Below are 27566 nucleotides of genomic sequence, written 5' to 3'. Positions count from 1 at the left end.
CGTTGTTGTTGGAAGAAGCTCAAGAAGGCAATAAAAAAGCACGGATGCATTTTGATGTGCATCCCATGTTAAAAAATAGAAAAACCGAAGGAGAGTTTTGGACACTGTATAAGGAGCTTGTGGATGATGGACAAAATTTTTTTAAATATTTCCGAATGAACCGATACCAATTTGAAACAATACTGGATAAAATAAAAACACAAATCACCAAAAAATCTACAAAATTTAAGGAAGCATTGTCAAAAATTCATTGTCAGCGCCAAAACCATGTCGAAAGATTGAACAGCTGTCAACTGTCACTTTCGATAATTGGTCCAAAACAGCAAAGCGGCAGACTCAAGGCACGTAATTCGCGTGTATATCTCTACGATGGCCAAAAAGAAGGATACGATACGTTGACGGATGTTGCTGTAAGGTATGAACAGGAAATGTCGGGTACTGCTGTAAGCCTGCCGTGGCGTAAAGGTGACGGTTGGTATGAATATACCCATACAAAATGTACCAAAGAATACTTTTCGTACGGCCGGATACCTGCTGAAGTCGGTTCGTGCCGATTAGGTATGAACAGACCTTTAAAGGGAACTAAATTTATAAATCTAAATAAAAATAAACGTGTAAAAATTAATTTTATTGAAAAAAAAAATACAAACTATAAAAAGCTATATATATGTAAAATCTTAATTTGATAATATTTCATCACTTCATTTCATTTTTCAAAATAGACAATTTTGTCAAACAAGCATCCCTCCAAGCTCTACGTTCCTCCAATTTATCCAAAGGACACATTTCATTCAATTGCCTGCTTATTTCTTCAGCTTGCGGACCTTCCATTTTTGGAGTAGGTCCCATCGTTTCACTCACAGCATAAATCGTCTTAGAATACCTTTAAAAGAAGTCAATAAATCAGTTAACATCCAAGATATATCAATTAACGAATTTAGGTCACTTGAGTTTACCGTTCACAGTAGCTTTTCATTCCTTCGGCATTTAAATGAGCCGTTTCAAGAGCACCTAGAAATGCATAACGCATTCCCAAACCTTCTGACATAACTTTATCAATATCTTCGACGTTTAAAATCTTATCACTCACCAATCGCCAAACTTCGTTTAAAATTGCATACCTAATAACATATGTAATACTTCAGTTATATCGAATATTTGATACATACATTACGAATATTTAATACATATATTAAATGAAACTTACTGTATTCTATTCAAAGCAAATCCTTCTATCTCACGCGACAGAGATACAGGCGCTTGACCTATTTCCTCCATTATCTGTCTTGTCTTCAAAGCAATCTCAGGCTTCGTCCATGGAGCAGGTACTATTTCGACTAGCGGCACATAGTAAGGAGGGTTTACTGGATGAGATACAATCACCTAGACAGAAATTTGTTTTATAAATTTGTAGCGTGAATTTGGTATCGTTAATATATGAAAAAATAAAAACCTGTGAACGATGAGCTAACGTTTCACTGAATAATGACGGCATAAATGTACTAGTAGAACTAGATATTATGACCGTGTCGCTCACAACACTGTCCAACTCAGCGTATAATTTCTTTTTCAACTCAAGATTTTCCGGCACACACTCTTGCAAAAATATAGCATTCATTACAGTATCAGCGAGACTAGACGATCCTAAAACCAAATGTAAACTATTAGTACATATTTGAATTTTTTCAAAATCTAAATAATTTATATCAAATGCTTCGATATATACCTTTGATACACTGATACTGCTGATCAGCATTCAACTTTCCTCTCAGCAATCCTTTGCTCTGAAGAGTGGTCAATTGGGTTTTGATATCTTCAAGAGCGGATTTAACTTGAGATGGAATTATATCATATATTGTAACTTGATATCCAACTGAAGCAAACAACATGGACCACGATCGTCCAATAAGTCCACTGAAAATATTTTTGCAAAAGAATTTATAAAACATCATTGTTTTATTTAATCAGGTCAAATGCACTATAAACTTACCTGCCAATAATACCAATCTTTTCACTCTTGTACTGTGCCATTGTGAAGCCGAGGTTAAACTACTCGAGCAATGGAAGAATGCGCCTTTTATATATGTAGATGCAAACCTCGTTTGATACGTTAAAAAAGTTGTATGTAACTCAACATATGCCTCTTGAAAAAATAAAAATATACCAATTAAACACTGTAACTATACTGACTGATAGTACTGTTTGTCCGATTATATCTCTCTCGTGTACAACAATATGAAGTGTAGTTCAAGTGATTGGTTTATTAATTTTATTAATATAAATTAATCTTCTGAACTACCATGAAAAATATCAGTCTACAAGTTGTAGAATAGTACTTAGAGTTTAGTTGTAAAGAGTAATATGCTTCAATAAAAAAATATTATTGCATCAATTCAACATACGTATATAATATGTATTCTCAAAATTAATCCATTAATTATACATAGGAACCACTTAATACTCGAAAGTTCTCATCGCAGTATATATATATATGCCAAAATTTAAATTATAATTACTAATAATATATGTAGCTTGTAAAATTAGAACAAAATTTTTTGAACTTAATTGGAAAATTCCCATTTTTTCAGTTTCCAATTTGAAATTAGCATGAAAATTATCAGTATTATAATTACTAGTCTCAAGCTGAGAGAAAACAATATCTATAAATAACACTTTAAACCATAATTATTTAAGTCTACAATGTTATTATATGTACAAATATTGATAACAAGACTGTTTACATTAACATGTGAAACTCATAAAGAGGATAGTTTTTTATTTGTGTAACCAAAATAAAATAAATATCTTTGGTATTTTGTAGGAACTAAATTGTTTCCAAATTTTGCTACAAATTAATTTATAAATACTCCAACTTAGAAATCACTATGTGGTATAACTAAAATGAACGATAGTGTTTTCAACGCTATCTTCCACTCTACTCCAGTCAACATGTTATGATAAACACTCATTTTTTTACATTGATAATTAGTTTAATATCTGGAGTATGGCTGTTAGGGACATATTGTATACGATAAAAAATATATATGTACACCTGATAAAAAATTAAATAATATATATATACATACATATCGGACACTACACTAATATCTGTAAAAATTCTGTAGAATATCGAATAAGGTCAACTCAAATTATTGTCAACCATAGGTGATCGATGGACACGTATCCAGCGAGACGAGCTAACGTCTTAAATTATCGATTTACACGGATCAGTAATTTCATGACAAGGCCAGTTTTGAAAATGTGCGATACAAATGCAATGAGATTCGCAAAATAATCTGTTATACAATTATATTTACATGAATTAATGTGACATGTTGATATGTGTTTATACAGTGCACAATATAGCCCGAACTCGTTTTGCGCGCCATCTCGCGTACTTTACTTAGAGACGACACATGAAGAATTGAGCGCGCCAAATTTGAATATTTAATGACAGATATGCGTTGCTTAAATTGAGAACTACTTAGGAAATAAGATAAAAATTAGACCTTGATTTCAATGCACCTCCACCTTAAAAATATGCGGTATAATTAAAATAACTACAAATACAATATGTAGAGATTAAACAATAATTGAATAGTGCCATATATGTGTTTATTTGCTAATGACATATTTCTTTGATAAAGTGTTTGATTTGATTTTTAAATGCTTTTTATTATTACGAAATTATGTTCACAATACATCTTATATCTATTTTAATAGCTACTTATCTACTGATTATTTTCTATTTTAAAATTGTAATTTAATTTTGTTAGTAATCATAGTATTATATTATTCTAATGTTAATGTACAGCATAATAGGAAAAATAGCTCAAAAATCTATTTAAGTTCTTATAAATGCTCATTATATATCCAATACATAATATTAATTAAAGACTCTCTAAAGTCGATGACCTAAAGCAGATTGTGTTTAGGTAATCTGTGTTTATACCTGAAGGGTATAGACATTTTGTTGTAATCACCGAGACTCTTCACAAGTGTGTAAGTATGGTTATTAGTGATTCTGTCATAGAATATACTGGTTAGTTTGTTAGTAATGTCTGTGACAAACGGAATATTATTTATGACATGCAGTTTTTTCAAGTTAGTATATATGGGTGTATTATAAATTATTGTTAGAGATTTATCTTGTATTACTTGGATACTTGGAAAGGTTAGTATTCAAGGCGTTATTCCATACAGGTGAAGCATACGTTAAAGGTAATATGAGCGCGATATAATTCTATTTTGAGTTGATAAAGAACTATGGCGATTAAATATTGGATATATTGAGGATATACCCCGCATCGCCTTGTATTTCGCTCCCTCAATGTGAGGTGCCCATCTCATTATTTTATCGAACGTTACTCCTAAATATTTTATTACTGACTGACATTTCAGACTTTTTCAGATCTGAACTTGGCTTATGCTTTCTAACACTAAAGAATATGGCGTCTGTTTTGGTTTCATTAATTTGAATTTTCCACTTAGTGTGAAGTGTTCCGTCATTGTTTTAATTGCAAATTCAAGAGTTTTACGAATAGTGTCTGGTTTTTTGTTACTTGTGAAGCAAGCGGTATCATCTGTATAGTTTGATAAAGTGTTAAGTAGTATTTATGGATGTAGTTCTAAAATAAAATAAACATCTGCTTATATTTAAATCATCAAAAGTATACAGTATGTACATATATCCTGTCAAGGACGACTAGACTAGTGAAGAAAACAGCATTGTACTCTTTTGTCGTGATTGTCAACCACATCTGAAGGTCATTTTGATATTATGATTTATTTATGCACTTGTGTTGTTACTATGTATCCGTAATATGCATATATGTATGTATGTACATATATACATATACATGTGAATATTTGTTGGAAATTTACTTATGTCTCAATCTGAAAATCAATTGTTAACCCAAAAAAATGGCGTGCAAAATCAATAGCGTTTTAAGATTATATTTTTGATTTTAAAATTCAACTGGCTAGTTTCTGAGATCTCACCAATAACATTGAAGTTCAAAAATAAAAGCACTTTGTTTTCAGAATTTATGCTGGAATGACTAAAATAGTAGTAATAATCTGCAAAGGTATTATGTAACATATAGTGTGAAAGTTTAACTCTTTCTAACCAATTCTCCCTCTTCTGAGCTGATCTCATTCATTCATATTTCCCAACAGCTTATAGCGCTCGTGACCTATGTAGGGTAAATAATTATTGGTTGTCTAGATTTGTAAGTATGCAAGTAAACATCCGTTAAATAATTTAATTTTCCTTACATTACAAAGTTTAGAATTGGGATAAGTCTATACATATTTGCCATTTAATTAATTGCCAACACATATCAACTTGATAAAATACACCTATAAATATGTTTCCTTTTCAAACCGCTGAACAAACATATGTACATATATTTTTCTACACGTCAAACACAAAACAATTTGTATAAAATTAAATTATATAATTCAATAACTTTACTCGATTTATAATACAATTTTATAATTATATAACACCTGACTTATGTACATATGTATGTAATTCAACAAATATAAGCACATTAAAAATATTATCTTAATTTATTTTTGTCATATGGTCACTTTTATGCACCATAAATAAATAAAGTACATACTTTTAAAGATTTCGTCTAAATTCAAATTGTTGATTCCGAATCTGTCGTTTTTACGATTTTCAATCGATCATCATCCTCCATAAATGCTAGGGTGATCATATTACCCAGGACTCAAAACGGGACGCTACGAAAAAAAATTGTCCCCCCCCACCACCCATATATAAAAAAAAAGAGTTGCACGTCCATAAATTTTATAATTTTTCACTCAAATAACCATTAATAGAGTCATATATATTTTTATATATATTATATACATATATTTTTTTAGAATGTATATTCTCGTGTACAAGGAAATCAGAAACAAGATTTAAACAAAAACAAACAATAAAAATCTGATGTTCATGCGCTGCAGACTGATTTTTTTCTAAAACGTAAAATTAACATTAAAATAACTACAAATTTTCCAAAAAGATGTTCTCTTTTAATAGTAAAAATTATGTGCAACTGAAAACTTTGATTTATTTCATTTTTACTTATCATTTCTTCTTTTGTTCAGTAATATAATTTTTACCAGAACGTACATTTCTTCAAAAGAAGAAAATGAAACAAGATAAAAAATTAAATATAGTATAATATTGTATTTTACAGTTATTTAAAAATAATTATGATGTTTATGTAATAGCACAGTTCGGTGATTACTAGTCAAATGTGAACCTGTCACAGGACAACTGGTCGCTCTAGATCGGTCACTCGTGATCATCCGTCACGCTAAAACTGGTCACGAGAAAACTAGTCACACGCTAAAACTGGTCACGAGAAAACTGGTCACATGCTGAAACTGGTCACGAGAAAACTGGTCACACGCTAAAACTTGTCACTAGAAAATTGGTCACACGCTAAAACTGGTCACGAGAAAACCGGTCACACGCTAAAACTGGTCACGAGAAAACTTGTATAATGAATCACGTAACAAAATATTTTAATGTTACTTAAAAATCAATAAATCTGATTTATATATAAATATTTGTTTTTGGAAACAAAATAATTTTGAAAAACAATGAAAAATACATATGTTCATATTATAAAATTCGGCTGTGCATCAGTGGACGGACAAAACGGGACAAATCAAACAATTTTATGAAAACGACGGGACGAAAGCAATGCACGTAATAATAATATTGATGACCAAACCGACCATAATGGCAAAGTATGAAAACGATCGGATAAGAGCCCAAAATTTTTTTGACTAGTGATCGTAAGTGAAAGTAAGAAGAGGTTTGTAAAAAATGGCAAAATTTGAAAACGATCGGATAAGAACCCAAACTTCGTCACACGATCAAATCGTTTCTGAACTAAGAAGAGGTTAGTAATTAGTAAAATACGAGACTGTCCCTTCCAAAACTGGACGTATGGTCACCCTAACCCAGTACTACTCAAACTTTTTCAGCGGACCAGTATATATTTTACAGTAATTCTCACGGACCAGCATCAAATTTTAAAATAAAAAGTTTATGTATGTACATATATGGTTGAAAACTTGTAAACAAATAAAAATAAAATTAAATCTTAGTAGTAAAATTTATTTTATTGAATTGAAAGAAGTACAATATGTATAGGTATACTTTGACAAAGATAAAAAATGAAAATAAAAAATACTAATGCGACATACATACATATGAGCTTGTTTGTTATTAGATAACTTATACTGTCGTGGTTTAATCGAAGACAATGCCACACGCAATGGATCATAAATATCCACACTATTACGATGTTTTGCTTTAATTATACTCATGGTTGAGAAACCAGTCTCGCAAAGGTAAGTTGATTCAAATGGTAAAAGAGTTTTCACTGCTAGTTCATAAATATATGGGGATTATACTTTTAATTTGATCCAAAAGCCTGCAAGTGAAGTTGTGATTTCAAAACATTTTTTTTAATTCTTGATTTGCAGTCTTTTTTTATCTTGATTTATCTTCCAAATTACGTGATATATCATCATTCCATGGCAAAAATGGATTTCGTATCCATCCTTTTCCATTTCGTGGATCGTCATCTGCTGGAAAATAGAAATCGAATCGCTCTGATAAATTTGTCAAATGACAACTGATTACATCGCGCAAAGACGTCATATTAAGTTCCTCTCCTCCTTCGTAAATAATATCAGCCGAATTGTGAAATATGTCATATAGCAATATTTTGAAACATGTTTTTAGTTTTCGTTTCAACCCATCTGTATTGTCTGCCATTGTGAAACAAGATGATATTCTTCCGTGCATGGATAAGTTAAAGTCATTCAAAATGCAAAAAAATATCTGTCAAATAAGCTAGCTTGTCTATATTTTGAAATAGTTCTGATATAAGCTATTGTTTTATTTTTTTAATTACGTCTTTCTCCGCGGACCAGTAATGGGCCACGGACCATAGTTTGAGTAGCACTGCCCTAACCAATGCTTGATAAATACTTTTTGTCTCCTTTCCACACACAGTTTTCCAAAAAGTGTAAGAGAGACAAAGCGTGCATGTTGTCGGTGTTGAATATCAAAAGTGTCAGTATGTATTTGAATATCGCTGCAGTTTGTACTAAGCATTGACAATTTATTAATAATTCATGCTAACACGATTTCAAATCCTTGACTGAACGTTCTTACAAATCTAAAAAAAAAATAGTAAATCAGGACATTTGGGCGTCCCGAAAGATACATATATATGAGACTTAAATACGGTGGCAACCCTGATTAATATGGACGTCTATGGTTTCCTAATGAAAAAGTGACAACCTTAAATAAAAAAAAGTACATATATAAATGGATTCCTCATCACTCATCAGCATAGTAACACCAAAGTTCGCTTTGGTGACTTTACATCCTTTCAAATTGGCGAAGAGGAAAATCTGCAAGTTTATTAAATTGCAGCTACGCACGTCGTTGTAACCGAGGCAGTTGTTTGTGCAGATAAGCAGTGAAGGTGATTCATCGGAATTTGCCGGGAATCCCAGAACAAAAGCAGTGGTGCAGAGGCTGTCGTCGGGATTGGTCGTGTCGCCTTTTCGTTAGTCTTTGCGAGTGTTTCGTTATTACTTTATCACTGTTAACGAATGTTACGTTATCACTTTTTGTTGACAAACAGTTCCTGGAAGTTGGTCGTGGATCGGCTATCGAAACGGAAATAGCCGAAAGGCTCTCTCGGCTTTCTTATCAGTATTTAGTTACAAATTTCGACCGATAGGTGAGTGAGTACACATGTACATATTATTTCTCTATGTGCATTCACTTTGCGCGTACGCTTGCTTTTCAACATTTTCCGTATACATTTTACCTCCTTGGCGAAGGATTGCGTCACACTGCCTTTCAAGATTTCTATAATATAACTGGTTGTTATATTTGTGCTGCAGTGCAACTCGAAAGTTGCACACGCTCAAGGTTATCGCCTTATCTGCATTTCCCCTCTCGAGATGATCTTTTTCATTGAATTCCATACATTGTTCGGAACAATCTGATGAAACTAATTGTACCAGAGTAAACAAATTAAAGAGATTAGAAATGTGTGGAGAAAAAAAAAACCAGCGGCCTTACACCCAATGGCGCCCTCGGGCAATTTTTTCTAAACACCCTTAGAAAAAAATTTCTAATCTAAAATTTTGTATGGCTTTTGGCGCTCTAGATTTAAATTTTAAAGCGTCTTTGACGCATCGAGCGGCGCCCTTATATATTTGGCACCCTTGGGCGCCGCCCGACCCGGCCTCCCCTTAAAACCGGCACTGCATACATATAAGCTTTTGAACATAGTGGTCAAGGGATCGAGTCCCACTGGTTACTGCTGGCCAGATCTTGGCTTGTGACTCCAGGTCGATCGTTTCCTATTAGAGTTTGTCAATTTATCTGATTTTCATTGAAACGGTTCCAACTAATTGGCAACCTTTACTCATTTATTGCAATTTTCGAGTTTTCAGGTTCTCGAATCTCGCTAATTCGTATAAAAATGCTGCAAATTTGTCCATAAATGTCTCGAACATTTTGAGTTTCAAAATATGACGATTTATATAAAAAAAATGCTCCGAAAATGTAAGTTTATCAAAACATTTGTCATCAAAATTTATCTATACATAGATGTCTCTATGGTGCGTTGTTAAAATTATTCTAAAAAAAATGTATGTCGATGTTTTTAATTTTTAATTGGAAGGCGAATTGGGGCTTACATGCTAGGCCTTCCTGGTATATACATATATATGTGTATAAAATAAAATAAATTAAATATTTAGAAGTCCCCATTTGTCACTTTCTTTGTTTTCCAATTATGTATACTTATATATAGTGGAAGTATGTTAGACCGGGGAAAAATTGGTGTTAGAGAACATTGCAATCATGGGCCACTTATAGGCTGACAGATTTATTGACAACCGAACTGGGACACTGAATTTTAATTATACCCCCCCCCCCCCCTCCTCATATATCATCCGAAATCACGACTTTTGCATTTTTTACATACCTCTTTTACCTTTCACTTATTTACTTCACATATCTATGTACGTAGTAACAATAAATGAAGTTTTGTGTTCATGCGAAAATTCTAATTCGAGATTTTGACTGATTCTAACTCAGAATCGATCACTGATTACGTTTTCATGATCTCGAAAAAATGTGTGTGTCAGTGTATTTTGTTTTGAACACCGTTAGTTCTATCGAACTAAGACTTCGTTTATTGAAACTATCGTTTACTGAAATTCTAATCGATACGACGTAAATTTTCAAATTGACCGAAAATGGTACCTCCCCTTATAGTTGTCCTCTTTTTTTTTTTCAGTTTTTGAATTAATTTATCTCCCAAACCGCTAAACGAATCAGACTGAAATTTTTTTACATGTAATAGAAATTATAAATTTTATGCCCTAATATTTTTTGAATATTTTTACCAGAACCGGAAGAAGTACTTTTACTCTAGAAAAACGAGATTTTTTATGTTCTCAGAAACCTTTAGGTTTATTGAACTGAAATTTCATATCTAGAAGTATAAGCTTAATACCAAGTTATGTATGAAATTTGATAAGCATCCGTCAACCGCAAGTGGCAGTTTACTCTTGTTCGATTTTGCTTCCACAATTTTTTTTGACCCCTTAAACATGTGTCGTCTTCACGAAAAAATTCAAGTATCACTCAAGTCTTGTATCTGTGATGAAAATAAAAAATAAAAAATCACTAAATTTAATGAACCGGAAATGGGATTTTTTCCTCGTAGAAAAGTCAAAAATGTTGTGACCACGATTGTTTCCACACCACTGAACGTATCAAGCTGAAAATTTATATTTGTATTCTTTATGTAATAACTTAGAGCTGATAAGGTTTTGGTTAGAATTCGTAAACCGGAAGTAGTATTTTTTTTAAACAATATTTAATTATTTTATTTTGACCTTTTAAATTATTTTTATTTTCTTGATACTTGATGTGAATAATACTGATAGTGATTTTAAGTAAAAAAAAATTTTTGAACAAAATCCGACAACCCGAATTAGAACTTTTGTCTTGTGCTAGTTTCCATACATTTGCGCTCAATTTGTATCGAAAATACTCATAACCGGTATGTGTGAACGTGTATGTATGTTTAATTCATATTGGCAAAATAATTTATTTATTTCAAGGAAAATCTTAATTTAGGAGGGACTCGGTATTTCTGAGCAATGATAGTTGTCGTTATCAGCAAGCAGTTTATCTGAAATCGATACTTATAACTGCCCCAAAAGGTCTCTCCTCGACGCCGGAACCAGAAACACGAAACCAGGACAATCCCGGAATACCGGGACACCTGGCAGCCCTACATTTGGATTAACGCCAATTGCCAATAAACGAATACATTGCTAGCAGTTAACGGTGAATATCCAGAGCAAGAAAGGTATCAGTAATGATACAGGGTTCTTATATTTTAACTTTAAAATCCACATTTTTTATTGAACGAATGAATACAGTGTATGGATGAATATACATAATATGCATGTATGTAGACTTTAATATATCTATATTTTGCATTGGCAAACAAACCCGGTATCTCGTAAATTTAAGAAAACTCGAAATCCTAAAAAATCTTCAAAAAAAGTGATAAATATATGTAAACGTTTGTGATATCATGTTTTATGCATTTATATGTAAATTAATCAGACTATTTTTTATTCGCAGTATATACATATTTACTATACATATGTACATACGTAGTACATTAACTGTTGAGAATTCTAGGAATTCGTTTACGTCTTACAATTTTATTTAAGTTCAATTTTGTAATTTTGAGCATCGTTGATTTCATTTTGACACCTGTAAACTCAATATTTCTTGAAGTGTATTGGATATCTTGAACTCGATATGAACGTATTTCGAATTAATTGATGCGAAATGTTACGCGTGAAAGATAAATGGCTGGATATTTTGTTTAAAAAAGATAAGTGATGACTGAAATGTGATCGAAGAGTACTTATTTCAGTACATTCGTGATATTAATCTTAATAACATTTTTATCAAATCAAATAATCCAACTAATTTTACAATCTACAGGATTGACTGTCAGAAAAAAAAATTCTATTTTCTTTTTACAAACATATACATAGAATTCAATCAAAATTTTACTATGCTTATTTGTATATTGCATTTATATTGTACATATTTACCAACTACTCATCTTTCGACTCGGTGAATGATTGATATGTTTACGTTAATTGTATGAATTAGTCACAAAATACAATTTGTTACAAAAAACAATGTTTTTCTTTGAAAATTTCTCATGTAAAAAACATTCGCTTATTTAAATAGCTAAATTCTTAGTAATTTAACAATACCGCTCAATATTCATCACAGCTATTTCTATAGTAATGAATTTCTATTCATTACTGGAAAAGAAGTATATTATGTTGAATGCGAACACTAACGTATGTATGTATGTGCATATATGTATTCATATCCATTTTATACATGCTACTTATAAAATGTGCAAATTTTCCATTTTATACATGTAATTTTGTTTTGTTTTGTTAACCCTTATTTGTTAAATTCCAATACATATCAATTTATGACATAAAAACAATAAAATTATTTATATAGCGTTGTATAAATGAATTCAACATAATTTAATTTGTCAGACTAACAGGAAACCGATGCAATGTTTCATATTTCAAATAAATTTATTTTCCCCATATTGATTTCTATTCCTACAAATAATTTTATTACGTTTACAGAAAAATATTACAAATTTCTACAATAGCATATAAAGAATCAACATGCATACAATCATGTAGACAATTTAATCTTTATTATTTACATAAACTACGTTTATTTTATAATAAATTAGCAGTACATCTACATACGTATAGTCACGCAATGGACTTTTCAATTTCAAATCTTTGATTTTTAAATCAACATTTGTCTAGTTTTTGTGTTTTTCTATCCGTAAACTTGAAAAACCCAACTTAAAGTCAACTTTTCTAAAATAATGTTCACAGATATACTAGAATAAGCAATAAACTCATTAATTTACTCTGCACCCACAATAATAAATATATAAATATAAATATTTCTGACAAAAATATATAAAATTATTAAAGCATTTCACAAAAATTCTCATATTAACATATACATATACATAAATAGCTCTAATCATCTTGCAATGGTCAAAGTTGACTCATTTTTTTCAGTTAGATATGTAAATTCATACACATATAAAAACAATCGTACTAGAATTCTTGTTTGTATATGATTATCATTTATTTTACTAGTTGGGGAATCCCCATTCGTCGGGGAAGTCCCAGAGTCGTATAGTAAATATTCATTTGTACAATACTTCCAACATACGAACCGAACCGGTCTATGGATCAAAAAGATTAACAAGTCCACTGTCGATCTATAAAAAATGTATGCTTCAGTGTTTAAAATAACTTTCACATTAACATGAATTAGCATTCACAGAATTATAATGGCTTTTTTATCTATTCAACAAGCATTTGTCTATTACTATGCGTTTCCTCATTGTTTTGATTCTATTCTTAATAACAATTCACGAGTAACTTTTGTCACACAAGGAGAAATAACGCTACTTCTGTACTGCATAATGTATTCTCCGAGGTCATACATATATTATTGTTTGTTGCAGCGTTTTGATGGAGTCCCCTGAGAAGTTTGGTGACATTGTTTACGATGACATGTTTGAACAATACAGCTTCATACCTATGGGTGATTGCAGTTTTTCTATGTCTCCTGAATCTTTATTATCACCGAATTCTATGACAATGTCTCCCCCTGCTCAACAAGTACCGCAAGAAGATAATCTTCCTGATAATACAATTGGAACCAACATGTATTATCAAAATACAAGAAGTGAGTACTGCATTTATTTATTTATTTATTGAAAAATCAACAGACAACAGAAGTAGAAAGGCATAAAAATAAATGTAACAAAATAACATCCAAATATAGATTTTTACAAATTAAATATAATGGTACATAGGGACAAACAAATGAAAAAGAAAAGAATAAAAACTAAAACATGACTAATGGTCCGTACGCACCAAACCAACGACGATTTTGGGCCAACTTTTAAAACCAGTAGCGTACAAAATATCGAAATAAAATTAAATAAAAAAATTGAAATCAAATATCAAAATTAAGCTAACGAGCGAGATTGAGCTAAAATTAGATCATCGTTGATGTTTTGAATTACGACGATACGCATTACAACCAGAGAAATATTATAATTACGAACGAAAACAACCTTGTTATTGTTTCTTATAAGTCGTCACGATAACTACTGTGTTTCCCCCTTCGGAAATATTTAACCAACGACGATTTTGGGCCAACTTTTAAAACCAGTAGCGTACAAAATATCGAAATAAAAATTAAATTAAAAAATTGAAATTAAATATCAAAATTAAGCTAACGAGCGAGATTGAGCTAAAATTAGATCATCGTTGATGTTTTGAATTACAACAATGTTTTGAATTACAACCAGAGAAATATTATAATTACGAGCGAAAAAAACCTTGTTATTGTTTCTTATAAGTCGTCACGATACACTACTGTGTTTCGCCGTCGATGAAATAAATAGAACAGTGCATTCAGTGATATAATATTGGATAAAGATTATATAATAGAAATATAAATGGATCAATCAATCAAAACTCTCCCGATGGCAGTCCTGAATTGATGCAAGAAAATACCGAATAGATCAACGTCATTCAGCTCCCCGTTAAACATACAATAAACACGCTGTAGATAGGAACATTTTAGGGAATTCGTTTTGAAAGGATCAAGTGAATGGAGTGCAACGTGTCTAAAATACCTAACTGGGATCCTGAAACCAACTTTACTCGGTAAATCGGGACAATCAAGGAAACCATTAAGGAGGTTAAAAGGGAATGTAGAATCAGTGAGTTGACGCCTGACAGAAGGATTGTTAAAGGATAGGAGTTTTAAAATATCAGGAACAGTAGTATGGGCGTAGATAAGAAAACGGTAGCGTAAGGATTTGATAAATTTTAGTTGGGCTTTTTCAATACAATTAATATGGGATATACAAAAAGGTAACCAGATACAAGGGAAAAATAAAGTAATTTAAGTACATGAGGATCATTAAAGGGTTTAGTTGAGCGGAGTAGGAATCCAAGAGGTTTATATGCTTTATTAGTAATGAAGGAAAATAAGTTTACAACAGTGTATACCAGTGCTTCCCAATTACTTTCATGTCGCGACCCCCTAAATTTGAAATAATTAATTTGCGGCCTCTAAAAAAATTTTTTTTCTAGTTAAAAGGTTTATTTGGCTTAAAGTAATTATTTTTAGGTTTAAAGTAATTATTACAATTATAATACACATATTTATATTCAGTACAAAATTATAGGAACTTGCTTAAAATCACTTTTCTAATATAAAATCTATACACACATGAAACAATTTAATGCGATAGATGAGGTCGCATGTTTTAACATAACAAAATCGCTAATCATCTTCCAAAGTCTCCGTGGAAAGGCATGATCTTTGCTTATTTTTTAATATAAGTAATGACGAAAATGCTGTTTCGCATAGGTACGTACTCGCGAAAGGAATAAGAGTTACCAGGGCTTCTTTTCCAATAGCAGGATATTCTTGCTGTCGCCTTAAACAAAATTCTGAAATACTTTTTTCATTAAATTCCACTTCAAGTAAATTATCTGATCTGATATCGATCAACTTTTCTTGGGCTGTCCACGTAATATGATCATATTTTAAGGACTAGGCAAATGGTGTTCTTATCCAATTGTTCCTTTCATCCTCATTCAAGTTTGGGAAATATTTCCTTAAATATATACATTCCCTAAATATGTAATGTGGAAAAATATTCATAAATGAATATTTGTACTTTCTATTGAATATTTTCACGGCCCCCGCGAGAAATCCTACGGCCCCCAGGGGGTCGCGACCCCCCAATTTGGGAAGCACTTGTGTATACAACAGTGGTGGCCATAGGAGCCATTTTTAGGCGAAGTTTATATTTTGGACGTGAACCTTTCCTTTTCTTTCCATTCTCCATCAAAAGATGTGAGAATAATATCAATTTCTTGACTGGTATTCGTCCTCAATTAGTCGAAAAAAAAAGTTCACGCCCTAAATATAAAGTCCGCTCAAAAATGGCTCCCGTGGCCACCACTGGTATACAAACTTCATTATATTACTAGTATACATTATACTATTAAATACATATTTAATTAATATAAATAACAATTTTATCATTTTAGTGACTAGAAAACCTTATTTAAAAATCATTGATCAGCCAACAACAAAATTCCGCTTTCGATACAAGAGTGAAATGTCTGGAACGCATGGTTGTCTTTCAGGGCGGTCAAGAAAAAAATCGTACCCGACAGTTCAGGTTGTTAAATGTTTTATTTTATAATTATGTATGTATCTTTATAAATAATTTCGAAAATAATAGCATAATAAAATAACGTTTCTGCTTTAACAGCTTGTGAATCATTCAGGAAGTGCTACGATCTCATGTACCCTTGTTCAAAACAATGAACGTCATGAAGTTCATCCACATCGTTTAGTCATATGGAAAGGGGATGATGAAGATGATGGTCCAGTTGATGTCGACGTCAGTTCTGACAACAAATATATTGCTAAGTATGATTCAGTTGTATTAATTTGGGATGGGTTCCTTATTCCGATTGGGATTTTAACAGAACGTTCATTAAATTGCAACTAGTGTTGGGCCCATTGATTTCAACGGGTGGTTTCGGAAAGGAATTGATACACGAATTAAAATATAGTTATATATAAACATAATGTAAGGTAATTTATAGGCGCGCGCGCACGTATTAATAGAAATGCTATAAGTGATCAAACGTTAAGTGGTCCAGTGAATTAATTTACGTTCGCGTTTATTTATTTTATTAAATATCTATACCAGACACAACATATACTCCTGATATTCTAAAATTTGTTTTTTTGAAATCTCCATACTTGTCGATCCACCGCACATACCCACAAACAAACATACATCGCGTCCATTTTTATATATTTTTTATTATATTCAATTTAAATCGTTATGAATGATATTTAAGCGAATAAATTTAAATTATATTAATTTTATAATTAATCTTTCTTATATTTAAACTCTCCTTTATGTCTGTATGTAAATTTTCAGATTCCAAAATATGGCCATATTATTTACTGGTAAAAAGTCTATTGCTGAAGAACTACTTAAATTGAAGAAGAAAGCTAATATGTCTTCAATGTCAAAAGATGAAGAGTTTAAAGTTTGTTCATTTATTTTTAAGGAACTTTCTATTTTTAAAAAATTTATTTGAATGTTAATATATATTTTTTAGTTGCGAAAAATGTGTGAAATGGAAGCTCGGAATATCAATTTAAACTCGGCATGTTTAGAATTCGCTGCGTATGATGAGAATAAACAATTGATCTGCGAACCTATATATTCTGATTCAATCGACAATTCAAGTAAAAAGATTTTTCAAATATACGTATAATATATAATTAAAGCAAAAAATGGCGAAAATATATGTTACCCTGTGATTTACTTTCAGAAAGTGCTGAAACTTGTCAGTTGAAAATTACTAACATTAGCAAAACTTCTGGTTCTTGTAACGGTGGCGATACCGTATTTATGTTTGTCGAGAAAGTCAACAAAAGTATGTTTAATTGAAAAGATTCATTATGAAATTTTTCTGATAATGAATACATACATAATGTTAAACATGTGTTTTTTTTAGAAAATATAAAAATAAAGTTTTTCGAAGTTGTGAATGATGTAAGAGTATGGGAAGACTATGCCAATTTTACAGAACTTGATGTGCATCATCAATTTGGCATAGTGTTCAAGTAAGTTTTTTTTTATAATACAAAAAATATATTTATTTCCGGTCTCCGCCACGAGCCCGAATGTGAAACGCCCGAAAACGCAAATATCGGAAGGCAAAGATCGAAAATCGAAAGATCTTAAGTCGAAAGATAAAAAAAGGGTGCATGGTAAACGGTACATACTCACTTAATTTTCGCGAGCAGGATACAACAGGAACAGGCTTTTCCTCCCGTATTAATGTGCACGCGTAGAATACGGGAGGAAAAGCCTGTTCCTCTTGTTCCTGTTGTATCCTGCTCGCGCAAATTAAGTGAGTATGTACGTGAGTATGTACCGTTTACCATGTACCATAATTTTTTTTTGACCTTTCGACTTAAGATCTTTGGATTTTCGATCTTTGCCTTCCGATATTTGCGTTTTCGGGCGTTTCACATTCGGGCCCTTGAGGTAGACCCATTTATTTCATATAAAACAATTAATCATATTTTTATTTTGAAGAACACCTGCATATCGCAATTTGAATATAACTCAGGACGTAGATGTTTATATTGAACTGTATAGACCCAAAGATAGAGCCACCTCAGATGAAATACCATTTCGGTACAAAGTAAGTTTTTCAATTAATAATTTCTTTTATGAATCGATTATTTTATATTTTCATTGCATTTTTTTTTTCAAAGGTAATGCCACGCCAAAGCAAAAAACGGCGTATTGTTGATGATTTATCATCAACCTTTTTGTCTTCTAAAGAGTTCTCTCCTTATTTATTGGACGCTCCAAATATGGATGTACCACTGACGGTAACGAATTTAAATCATTCCAATGTGAGTATATGTATTATAGTTACACACACACTTCATTAAGATTTATTGACACATGAATTACTTTAAATTGTATTTTTCTTATTATATTTAGATGCATATGAATGAATATTTGAATCCAAATATTCCAAACCCGCCTTTACCCCCCATCAGAAGCCAACACAATGTTGTGAATCCCTTTAAAAATGACGACTCAAGTGATCAAAATTACAATTCATTTGACCTTGAAAACTTTTTAGCTGATTGTACCAAAAGTGAGTTTGTCGAATCGAATTTACGATAAGTTTTTCATTTTTTATATAATTGATATTATTATGTTGATTCTTTTCATTACATATCACCAATCTGATAAAATAGATATGAATGAAGCTACTGCGTGCATTATTGATCCTCAAATATTTTTCTCTGATGTTGTAAAAGATGCTCCGAGTAGACAAAGTCAGAATTCGAAAAAACAACAAACCAATACCAAAAATGTATATACAAATATATTTCTTAATAATTAATTATTGAACAAATTTTATGAATTATTTAATGTTTTTTCCCTTTTAACGATAGGAATGCTATGACGCTGCGAGAAAACAGAATATCGAAACATCTAAAATTATAATTAAAAAATGCATGAATATTTATCCTAAAAAGGATGTTGAAAATTTATTAAAGGTACCAACAATTTTAATTAATTTATTAGTATTAAAAGTTGATCTAATTTTTTATTAATTAATCGTGTTGTACAACTTTCAGCTCAATTTATTTTCCAAAAAAGAGTCATTGGACAAAATCGTTACGGAAAATTTAATAAAAATTCTCGATGATGGATTATCCAATGGGGAAAAGTATGTATTACATAGGCACAAAAGATTATAGAGTGGGTGTTGGTTGTTAGTGTGTAAATTAATTTAAAATTTAAGACTATGTATACATACATATTGTACATAATATTTGTGATGATGTATCGAGTATTAATTCCAAAATTATGATTTTCATTTTATAAGAATATTCTATACACGTGCAAGACTAAATAGTCTTATATATGCAAGACTAAATAAAAGAAAGAAGATTTCAAGGTTTGGCATAAAATATCATTAAAACTTTCAGCATGATAAATTCAGTTTAACTTTATGCACAATGTATTATAATAACGAATTATATAAAATATCATATGTATATATTAAATTTGCACTAGCACTGTAAATTTCATACAATAAGTATAATATGTAATATATATTACCCTTACTGTATGAAATTTAATTAATAAATTAAATTCTAATATTCCGAATTGAGTTCATAAAAATGCATTAGGCCATATATATAAATGTATATTTCTATTTCCCACCATATGTTTTATTTTTCTATCCAAAGGCAAAATAATTTCAGTCACACCAGTAGTATAGTATTAAACTATTTAAAATTCATATATGTGTGTATACTAACATATAATATTATATGTATCTTACATTTTTTAAAGGTTGTGGCTATTTGCAGGTACTATATCTGCGACAGGCGCAAAGCCTTCTGCGCATGCGCGTGAACTTATAATCCGAATATAATTTCTTACATTTAATGTATGCTAGACTTGTTTAATCAATCGTTCATTATATGTACATGAGGCAAATAAATTTCACACGTTATTATAAAAGATTTATATAATTTAGCTAGTTTGCGGCTTGAACCTGTATGTAGGTATTATACGTTGTATATGATAATAATTTTCTAACAATTAATAATATTAACTAATTTGGATTATATTTTTTACTCTACGTCACTTTACGAGTTCGAACTAAATTTTAAGAGGTTTACAACAAAATTTTAACAGTAAACACGCTGACAGTGACAGTTCACGGGCATGCGCAGAAGGCTTTACGCCCGTCGAAAATATAATACCTGCAAATAGTCAATAATTCGCAGATATAGTACCTGCAAATAGCCACAACCATTTTTAAATTAGAATTAATAATTGTAATCAATCGTAAAACTAATAGTGTGAATATTTATTTATTGTATCTATTTGAAATTTAATGTTACATGCATGTATAGGTAGATATATACATACATATATGTAGACATGTACGTAAGCATATAACATATATAAAACGATTGTGTTTCATATTTTTAGTTTTCTTCATATGTTGGTTACTATCGATGAAACGGACCTTTTGAATGCCATCATTAATTTTATGCAGCAGCACAAATTGGACGATAATATGAACAGTGTGAACCGACAGGGAGAAACTGCATTACATAGAGCAGTAAACTTTTATAGAACAGCATTCATTGATTTGTTACTATCTGGAGGTTAAAGCATACATATTCGTCAATTTATATAGTTAGTTCGTTCTTCGTTTATATTTTACAACAATGTGCTCTCATTGTTAACAACACAGGTTGCAATCCAAACATTCAAGACGAAAATGGAAATACTGCAATGCATTTGTGCATTATGAATGGTAACTTTGAGTGTGTTTCCCAATTACTCGCATACAATAAGGTAAAGACGAATACTATGCCTGCCTTGGATTTGGATATTACCAATTGTGGTCAGTATTCACAATATTTTTCTATAACTATAGTTGTATTAAAAATACTATCAATGCATACCAATACCATTTGTATGTTACGTGCTTGTTTTTTCATCAATTCAACAAATTTTTATTTTATTTTAGATGGATACACCCCACTGCATCTGGCTTTTATATGTGTTTCTAAAATAAGCATTTCTCAACTTTTATCAGCAAAAGCAAATCCTGAAATCAAAACTAAAAACGACCAGCGAACAATTCTGCACTTGGCAGTTGACAGAGGAAATATGGATTTAGTGAAGTTTGTTATTGAAAACACCCCTGTAAGTCTTTTCCTCAATATCACATTTGATTTTAATTTGTATACGAAAACAATCGATAGATGAAGTTTTATAGTCTTGATAAAATTCAAATTAAATAATTGATAAATATTTTTATATGGCGGGTTTAAGGTTTCGACCGTTTCCCGGCCTATGGAAACTCAGTTGAGTTTGGAAGAGGATCGTTTATTTTTGTTCAATTGTTACAATAGTTATTGTATGTACGAAGAGGTTGAGTTTGGGGAAGTGAGCTGGTTGAACTTTAGAGGTTCACTCTGGTTTTGGGAGCTGGTGCGTCGCTTTATATACGTTCTGGCTTGAAGCGTGCCGTGTGCAGATGCTTTGTCTTCGTTTCCAGGACACGTGTTGACCTGTTGTCGGGGCGCGTGTTTTATAGCTATGGGGTCAGCGCCAGGACGTCGTTCATTTGAGAATGCGTTCGTGTACCACGTGTAAACGACTTTTAAGGACACGTGTTACAGTTTCCTGATGACATCACTGTTGGGTTTCATTCGTTTTACGATCGAGCGATGAACTCTCTCTCTGGAATGGTCAAAGGAGACGTTGCCCTTGAGTTATGCATGTTTGTTCAGGATCGATGATGAGATCACTGGTTTTGATTCGTAATAGCACAAGTCGTGCTATATTCCAACATTTTTATTTCTTAAATATTAGTCAATTGTTGTTATAAACCGGACTATTTCTTAAATTGCTTGATGGATTGCGCTGAATGACACCTTTGCAAATTTGTTAAATTTTAGATTTTTTCTCAACCAGTATTTTTGCTCTGGTTGTTCGAGGTGTTGACGTTTTTCTCTGAAACTGTTCGATTTATTGAACAGAAATTTATTTACATACAAACATCAGCGTAATATCAAGTATAAAAGATCTTGCTCGCTTTTTCTTCCATTTTTTTGTACCCTTTAAAAGCGTGTCATCTTTACACGAAAATTACAGCATAATCCTTGTATCAATATCACGTAAATAAATAAAAAAGAAGCAAATTTAATGAACAAGAAGTGGCACTTCAAAAATACTGTTATTCAGAGGCGGTTTTCATTCACTGCTGTTACTACAATGATTTTGGAACCACTGAACTTATCGAATTGAAAATTTTTATTTATATTCTTAATGTATGTAATATCTCAGAAGTGGTAATGTTTTAGTTAGAAACTGGAAGTAGTATCCAAAATGTATGATTTTCCTCCGTTAGTCATTTTAGCTATCTTTTGAAATAAAGTCTTAATCTAAATCTATTTTAAATATTTTTTTTCAGGTATCTGTAAATGCATGCACTTTAGGAGGTGCTACTGCTCTTCATTTGGCTTGTGTTTCAGAAAATAAAAATGCACCTGAAATTTGTCGACACCTTCTGATTCATGGGGTAATACTATTTATTATTTTATCTTTCACAAAATTATTTTTCTACATACATTTGTTTACTGACTTATTGTACTCATTTTAAAGGCAAATCCATTCATAAAATTCAATGGAACTTCGGCATTGAATATGGCTACACAAAGTGCAAATCCCAAGGTAATTTTAAATTTTATTAATTATGTATATTAACTACCCGTGTTATTAATATTAGTCACTATATAATTCAAATATGTTGTGTTTCAGATTGCAGAAGTAATAAAAAAACATGTGCAAGAAAATAATCTCGATGATACGCCCATCATTAAGGTAATCATATATCATATGTAAAAAAACACATGCATGTATATTTAATAATAGTGTTTTAAGAATTTATTAAAATCTTTTTTTAGATTGAAGATAATGATTTTTTGGATAAAAAGACGATCATCAGCGTTTCGAAATTGCTTGATAAATCTGGAAAATGGAGAGAAGTTGCTAAAGAATTAGGATGTCAGTCGATGATTTCTGTCTGTGAGGATAAAAACAGTCCAAGCGTTATACTGTTAAATAGCATTGAGGTCAGTTAATAAGTTTTTAGTTACTTTTATCATAAAATATGCTATATTTATTCAGCTTCAATTTACTACAGATGGAGCAAAATGTGTCTGTGGATGATTTATATAAACTACTACTGAAACTTGGCATACAAGATGCTGCAGAAGAAGTTAAAAAAGTAATCTTCAAATCATGAAATTCAACATTACGTAAAATGGAAAAGTTACGTTCAAATAAAATATGCAATTTTATTTTTTATTTTACATTAAGCAACCCTTGCATATTGCATTCTAATGGGAGCTCAAAAGTAAGGGAAAAAAATTGTTATATTATGCTAATTTTAACTGTGATATTCTTTGTTATATGTTTCTGGAATAGATATAATAGTAATAAGGTTGAATTTTTTTATTATTGAAATCACAACTGATTTAATAATTAAGGAAAAATAAAAATTTCTAAACATCTAAACTTTTTATTTACACTTTAATAATTAAACTTTAAGATAATTGAAATAACATATTACAGAAAATTGGATGAAGTCTTTTTAAACGAAATTAATAGTAGACTTGTGTTCTGCCCCCAATTCCTTCTGAGTCTGGAGGTATGCCTAATTCTTCATCCGTCCACAATTCTGGATAGACTCTTGGAAACTCTCCCTACGACAAACATTGATTAAATAAATCGATATAAAAACAAAAAAATTTCAATAAAACTGTAAATTACTGTTAAATGTTCAGGTTCCGTCCACAAGTGCCACAAGATCCACCACCACATTATTCCTCCCATAGCCGATGCAACATATCTATTTGTGGCAGCTGGTAGAGCGGGTGCTGTACGATACGACCATGTTCTGTAATCAAAATTATTTAGTTTTACTCTGCTAGTACTGATGAATTGGACATAGTACTGATGAATTCCCAGATAAAAGATAGTTTTTCCATAAATGGTATAAGATATTAAAAAATACCCCACGATTCCGACAAAGCGAAATGTCAACAAATAATTCATTTCAACACAATTTTTCTAGAATTGGTTACGATTTTGAAAAATACAAATTGTACTAGAGAAATTGCCACTTCTGGTTAGCATATCTTCCATAAATTTTATATATTACTTGATATTGAGCTTAAACGTCTTGATATGAAATTTCAGTACAATACACTGAAACGTTTCAGAAAAAAATATATCAAAAACTTTGATTCTCTAGAATAAAAGTACTACACACTTCCCAGTTGAGGTATGTATAAATATTTAAAAAATACTAGTTTATGCGATTTATCATACATGTAAAAAAATCTGTTGAGTGGTTTAAGAGAATTTGATCCAAAACAAAAAAAAAAGGAAAACTTTTACCACTTTCCATACCTAAAAATTACATCGTAATGATTTCATGAATTGATGGCAATTTTCAGTGTAATAGGACTAACGGTATTCAAATTATCTCCAAAGTAGATATTTTTTCTAAACCATGCAAACGTGACTAGTGATCGATTTTTAGTTCAAATCAGTCGAAATCTCGAGGTGGAAATTTTATATGATCAGAAAACTTCATCTATGCTACGTACATAGACAAAGTAAAAATTGATCACAATTTCATACTTGGTATGTATAAGTTCACGGCCGCCGAAAGGAATCCCGAGCCCTGGGAAAAATAATTCCGGGCCCTATAACAAATTAAAAAAAATATCTTATAGATATATTTTTAATATGCGAAAGATCTATCCGAACTATTAAAAAAATACCTATATGTTGGTTGTTATTTTTTATAATAATTGAATAAGAAAGGTAACGATTAACAGGTGCGATTTCCGACACGGGGCCCCTATAGTAGCCCGGGCCCTGGAACTTTAGCCTGGCTCCCTCTAGGCGGCCCTGTATAAATAAATATATAAGTAGATAAAGTAAAAAGATATCGATTTACTTGGCGCGGTTAATAGCTTGTAACTTTTGGAATGACCGATTAATAATAAATACAAATTGTAAAAATGTGAAAGTACTGGGGATAATTCTAATACATATAATGGTGTTTACGGACTAAACCAACGACGATTTTGGGCCAACTTTATAACCAGCAGTAGCGTACAAAATATCGAAATAAAAATTAAATTTTAAAATTGAAATTAAATATCAAAATCAAGCTAAAGAGCGAGATTGAGCTAAAATTAGATCATCGTTGATGTTTTGAATTACAACAATATTTTGAATTACGACGATGCCGCATTTAAAACCAGAGAAATATTATAATTTCTCTGCGTACGAGCGAAAAAAAATATTGTTAAAGTCGTCACGAGATGTTACTGTATTTCCACTTGGATGATCGATAAAAAAAAAACAATTCATAAAAAAACGCGGTGTCGGATGTCGGTGATTTGTCAAAGGGTTTTTTTTCTTTCGTCGAAATAAAATTAATAATCACACATTATCCGATAAATTTTACCTCTGAAATGATTTAATTACTTGATTTATTTCGACGAGAGAAACAATTGAAGAATAAAAAAATCTGTTTGATGTGACCGACAACACCCCGGGTTAGCAAGAATCGTTGGATCACCCATACTAATACATGATATATTCTCAGTAACCGTGCTTTACGGGGAAGTAAAAATAATAATTCTTTGATTTTTTTTCGATCTTAGTGCGTATCTTCGTAAGTCAAAACATCTTAAGTCGAGGATTACCTGTATGTGATTGTTGATGATCTAATTTTAGGTCAATCTCGAAAATTTATTTAAATTGTGCATGTTCTGTTTTAACTTTCAATATTTTATTTTAATTTAAATATAATGATTATAATTTTATTTTGATACTTGAATTTAATTTTAATATAATAATAATAGTTTTAATTTTGATATTTAATTTCAATTTTTAAATTTAATTTTTATTTCGATATTTTGTACGCTACTGGTTTTTAAAGTTGGCCTGTGGGCCGTTCGTTGGCTTGGTGCGTACGCACCTTAAGACGAGCAACAATGAAGTAGGAAGATGTTTATGCGGAAACCCGATAAGGCAGTAAATGTTGGTGAGGTTATGGATATGCGGTGATGTAAGAGGTGATTGGGGGAAAAATACCCGTGGTTGCGGATCGCTATTGTCGTTCCCGTTCCCGTTCCCGCGCCCGAGGAAACGGCTGGCTTCAGAGCAGACTTGGCGAGAAGCCGCCGCAACCCGCCGCAGCCCACCGCTCGTGCAGCGCCCTGCATTTTCGCCGATCAGCTGTCACTTGACACTGCTTCTACGTTCACACAGGCTACCAACGTATCAACGTATCATTGTACATATTTGTTCACTTCAAAAGTCGCATTCTCGTTGACTCAATGCTTTTACTTTTTTATTATCATTGTATAAATGCAACATACTGTTTTTGCATCAAACAACTTTTATTAGTATCGGAATAAAAGTTTACAGCAAAAATATACAAATACACTTTTAAAAATAATCGAATAGTCCGGTTTATAACAATAATTGACTAATATTTCCGGGTAAGTTTAAGATTTAAATTATAGGGGTGTAGGAATCTCGTCGTCGTCATCGTCATCGAAACCTTCGAGAATATTCCGCAACAACAAAATACATCGAGCGGAACAGCGCCAAGCATTCCAGAAAATACTACGCCTCGACGAAAGCAAATTCCCCTTGTACGCATCAATAACTAAATGCTCGTACAACCACTTCCATCAAGCATTCCAGAAAATACTACGCCTCGACAAAAGTGCATTCCTCTTGTACGCATCAACAACTAAATGCTCGCACGCATCAATAACCACTTCCAGCAATCATTCCAGAAAATTCTACGCCTCGACAAAAGTGCATTCCTTTCTTACGCATCAACAAACCACCACCATCGGTCAGGCGATTCCAGAAACACTATAAAAGGAGGTACAACCCAAACAACGCCAGTCGACCCACAGCAGCAAGCGTCGACATACAGCTCCTGACCAGCCACCACTACACTACACGGACTTGGAAGATCAACCAGCCGAACAACGAGCCAGCAACACACTGCCGTATTCAGAGACTTGCTGAACATAGCCGAATGCCGAGCCAGCGACACTCTACCGTATCCAGAGACTAGCCGGACATAGCCGAATGCCGAGCCAG

General features: G+C 31.7%; 3 protein-coding genes across 7 annotated transcripts; 1 reads left to right on the top strand and 2 right to left on the bottom strand.

The window, feature by feature from the left end:
• Positions 1-602: 602 nt before the first annotated feature.
• Positions 603-9003, bottom strand: Had1 (beta Hydroxy acid dehydrogenase 1). 3 transcript variants are annotated; one of them, XM_077432952.1, is made up of 7 exons: positions 8364-9003; positions 1991-2141; positions 1727-1914; positions 1454-1644; positions 1208-1383; positions 957-1121; positions 603-883 (listed from the first exon to the last, which is right to left on the bottom strand). In XM_077432952.1, exons 2-7 carry the CDS (start codon positions 2029-2031, stop codon positions 697-699), a joined length of 948 nt encoding a protein of 315 aa, XP_077289078.1. In that variant the 5' UTR covers positions 2032-2141; positions 8364-9003; the 3' UTR covers positions 603-696. The 3 variants fall into 3 exon arrangements, with proteins under 3 accessions (XP_077289078.1, XP_077289076.1, XP_077289077.1); XM_077432950.1 differs by lacking the exon at positions 8364-9003 and adding an exon at positions 3318-3392; XM_077432951.1 differs by lacking the exon at positions 8364-9003 and adding an exon at positions 3087-3364.
• On the top strand, positions 8052-23934 carry LOC143913266 (nuclear factor NF-kappa-B p110 subunit-like). 3 transcript variants are annotated; one of them, XM_077432946.1, is made up of 23 exons: positions 8092-8615; positions 8694-8792; positions 13692-13915; positions 16309-16442; positions 16536-16696; positions 17220-17331; positions 17404-17533; positions 17620-17724; positions 17806-17914; positions 18393-18501; positions 18575-18718; positions 18810-18969; positions 19073-19191; positions 19274-19378; positions 19460-19551; positions 20832-21010; positions 21100-21252; positions 21379-21557; positions 22831-22938; positions 23022-23090; positions 23178-23240; positions 23324-23491; positions 23563-23934. In XM_077432946.1, the coding sequence occupies exons 3-23, from the start codon at positions 13699-13701 to the stop codon at positions 23662-23664; spliced, it is 2718 nt and encodes a 905-aa protein (XP_077289072.1). In that variant the 5' UTR covers positions 8092-8615; positions 8694-8792; positions 13692-13698; the 3' UTR covers positions 23665-23934. The 3 variants fall into 3 exon arrangements, with proteins under 3 accessions (XP_077289074.1, XP_077289072.1, XP_077289075.1); XM_077432949.1 differs by having other exon boundaries at positions 8576-8615; positions 8694-8796; XM_077432948.1 differs by lacking the exon at positions 8694-8792 and having other exon boundaries at positions 8052-8615.
• LOC143913268 (NADH dehydrogenase [ubiquinone] 1 beta subcomplex subunit 2, mitochondrial-like) lies at positions 23921-26733 on the bottom strand. Its single transcript, XM_077432953.1, has 3 exons — positions 26538-26733; positions 24192-24318; positions 23921-24124 (listed from the first exon to the last, which is right to left on the bottom strand). The coding sequence occupies exons 1-3, from the start codon at positions 26666-26668 to the stop codon at positions 24023-24025; spliced, it is 360 nt and encodes a 119-aa protein (XP_077289079.1). The 5' UTR covers positions 26669-26733; the 3' UTR covers positions 23921-24022.
• Between the last annotated feature and the right edge of the window lie 833 nt (positions 26734-27566).

The sequence above is a fragment of the Arctopsyche grandis genome, chromosome 6, assembly GCF_051622035.1.
Source record: "Arctopsyche grandis isolate Sample6627 chromosome 6, ASM5162203v2, whole genome shotgun sequence".
Taxonomy (NCBI): Eukaryota; Metazoa; Arthropoda; class Insecta; order Trichoptera; family Hydropsychidae; genus Arctopsyche; species Arctopsyche grandis.
The sequence above is the reverse complement of the archived record's forward strand: the minus strand, read 5'-3'. Positions and strand labels throughout refer to the sequence as shown.

Excerpts from the sequence above, each read along its gene's own strand:
- LOC143913268 (XM_077432953.1), bottom strand. The coding sequence starts at position 26,668 with ATGCAGGGCGCTGCACGAGCGGTGGGCTGCGGCGGGTTGCGGCGGCTT. Across the intron at positions 24,319-26,537 it reads ATAGCGATCCGCAACCACGG|AACATGGTCGTATCGTACAG; the intron begins GTATTTTTCCCC and ends TTTTGATTACAG. Across the intron at positions 24,125-24,191 it reads CGGAACCTGAACATTTAACA|GGAGAGTTTCCAAGAGTCTA; the intron begins GTAATTTACAGT and ends TGTTTGTCGTAG.
- Had1 (XM_077432952.1), bottom strand. The coding sequence starts at position 2,031 with ATGGCACAGTACAAGAGTGAAAAGATTGGTATTATTGGCAG. Across the intron at positions 1,915-1,990 it reads AAGATTGGTATTATTGGCAG|TGGACTTATTGGACGATCGT; the intron begins GTAAGTTTATAG and ends AAATATTTTCAG. Across the intron at positions 884-956 it reads ATGAAAAGCTACTGTGAACG|GTATTCTAAGACGATTTATG; the intron begins GTAAACTCAAGT and ends CTTCTTTTAAAG.
- LOC143913266 (XM_077432948.1), top strand. The coding sequence starts at position 13,699 with ATGGAGTCCCCTGAGAAGTTTGGTGACATTGTTTACGATGACATGTTT. Across the intron at positions 22,939-23,021 it reads GACACCTTCTGATTCATGGG|GCAAATCCATTCATAAAATT; the intron begins GTAATACTATTT and ends CTCATTTTAAAG. Across the intron at positions 23,241-23,323 it reads ATGATACGCCCATCATTAAG|ATTGAAGATAATGATTTTTT; the intron begins GTAATCATATAT and ends ATCTTTTTTTAG.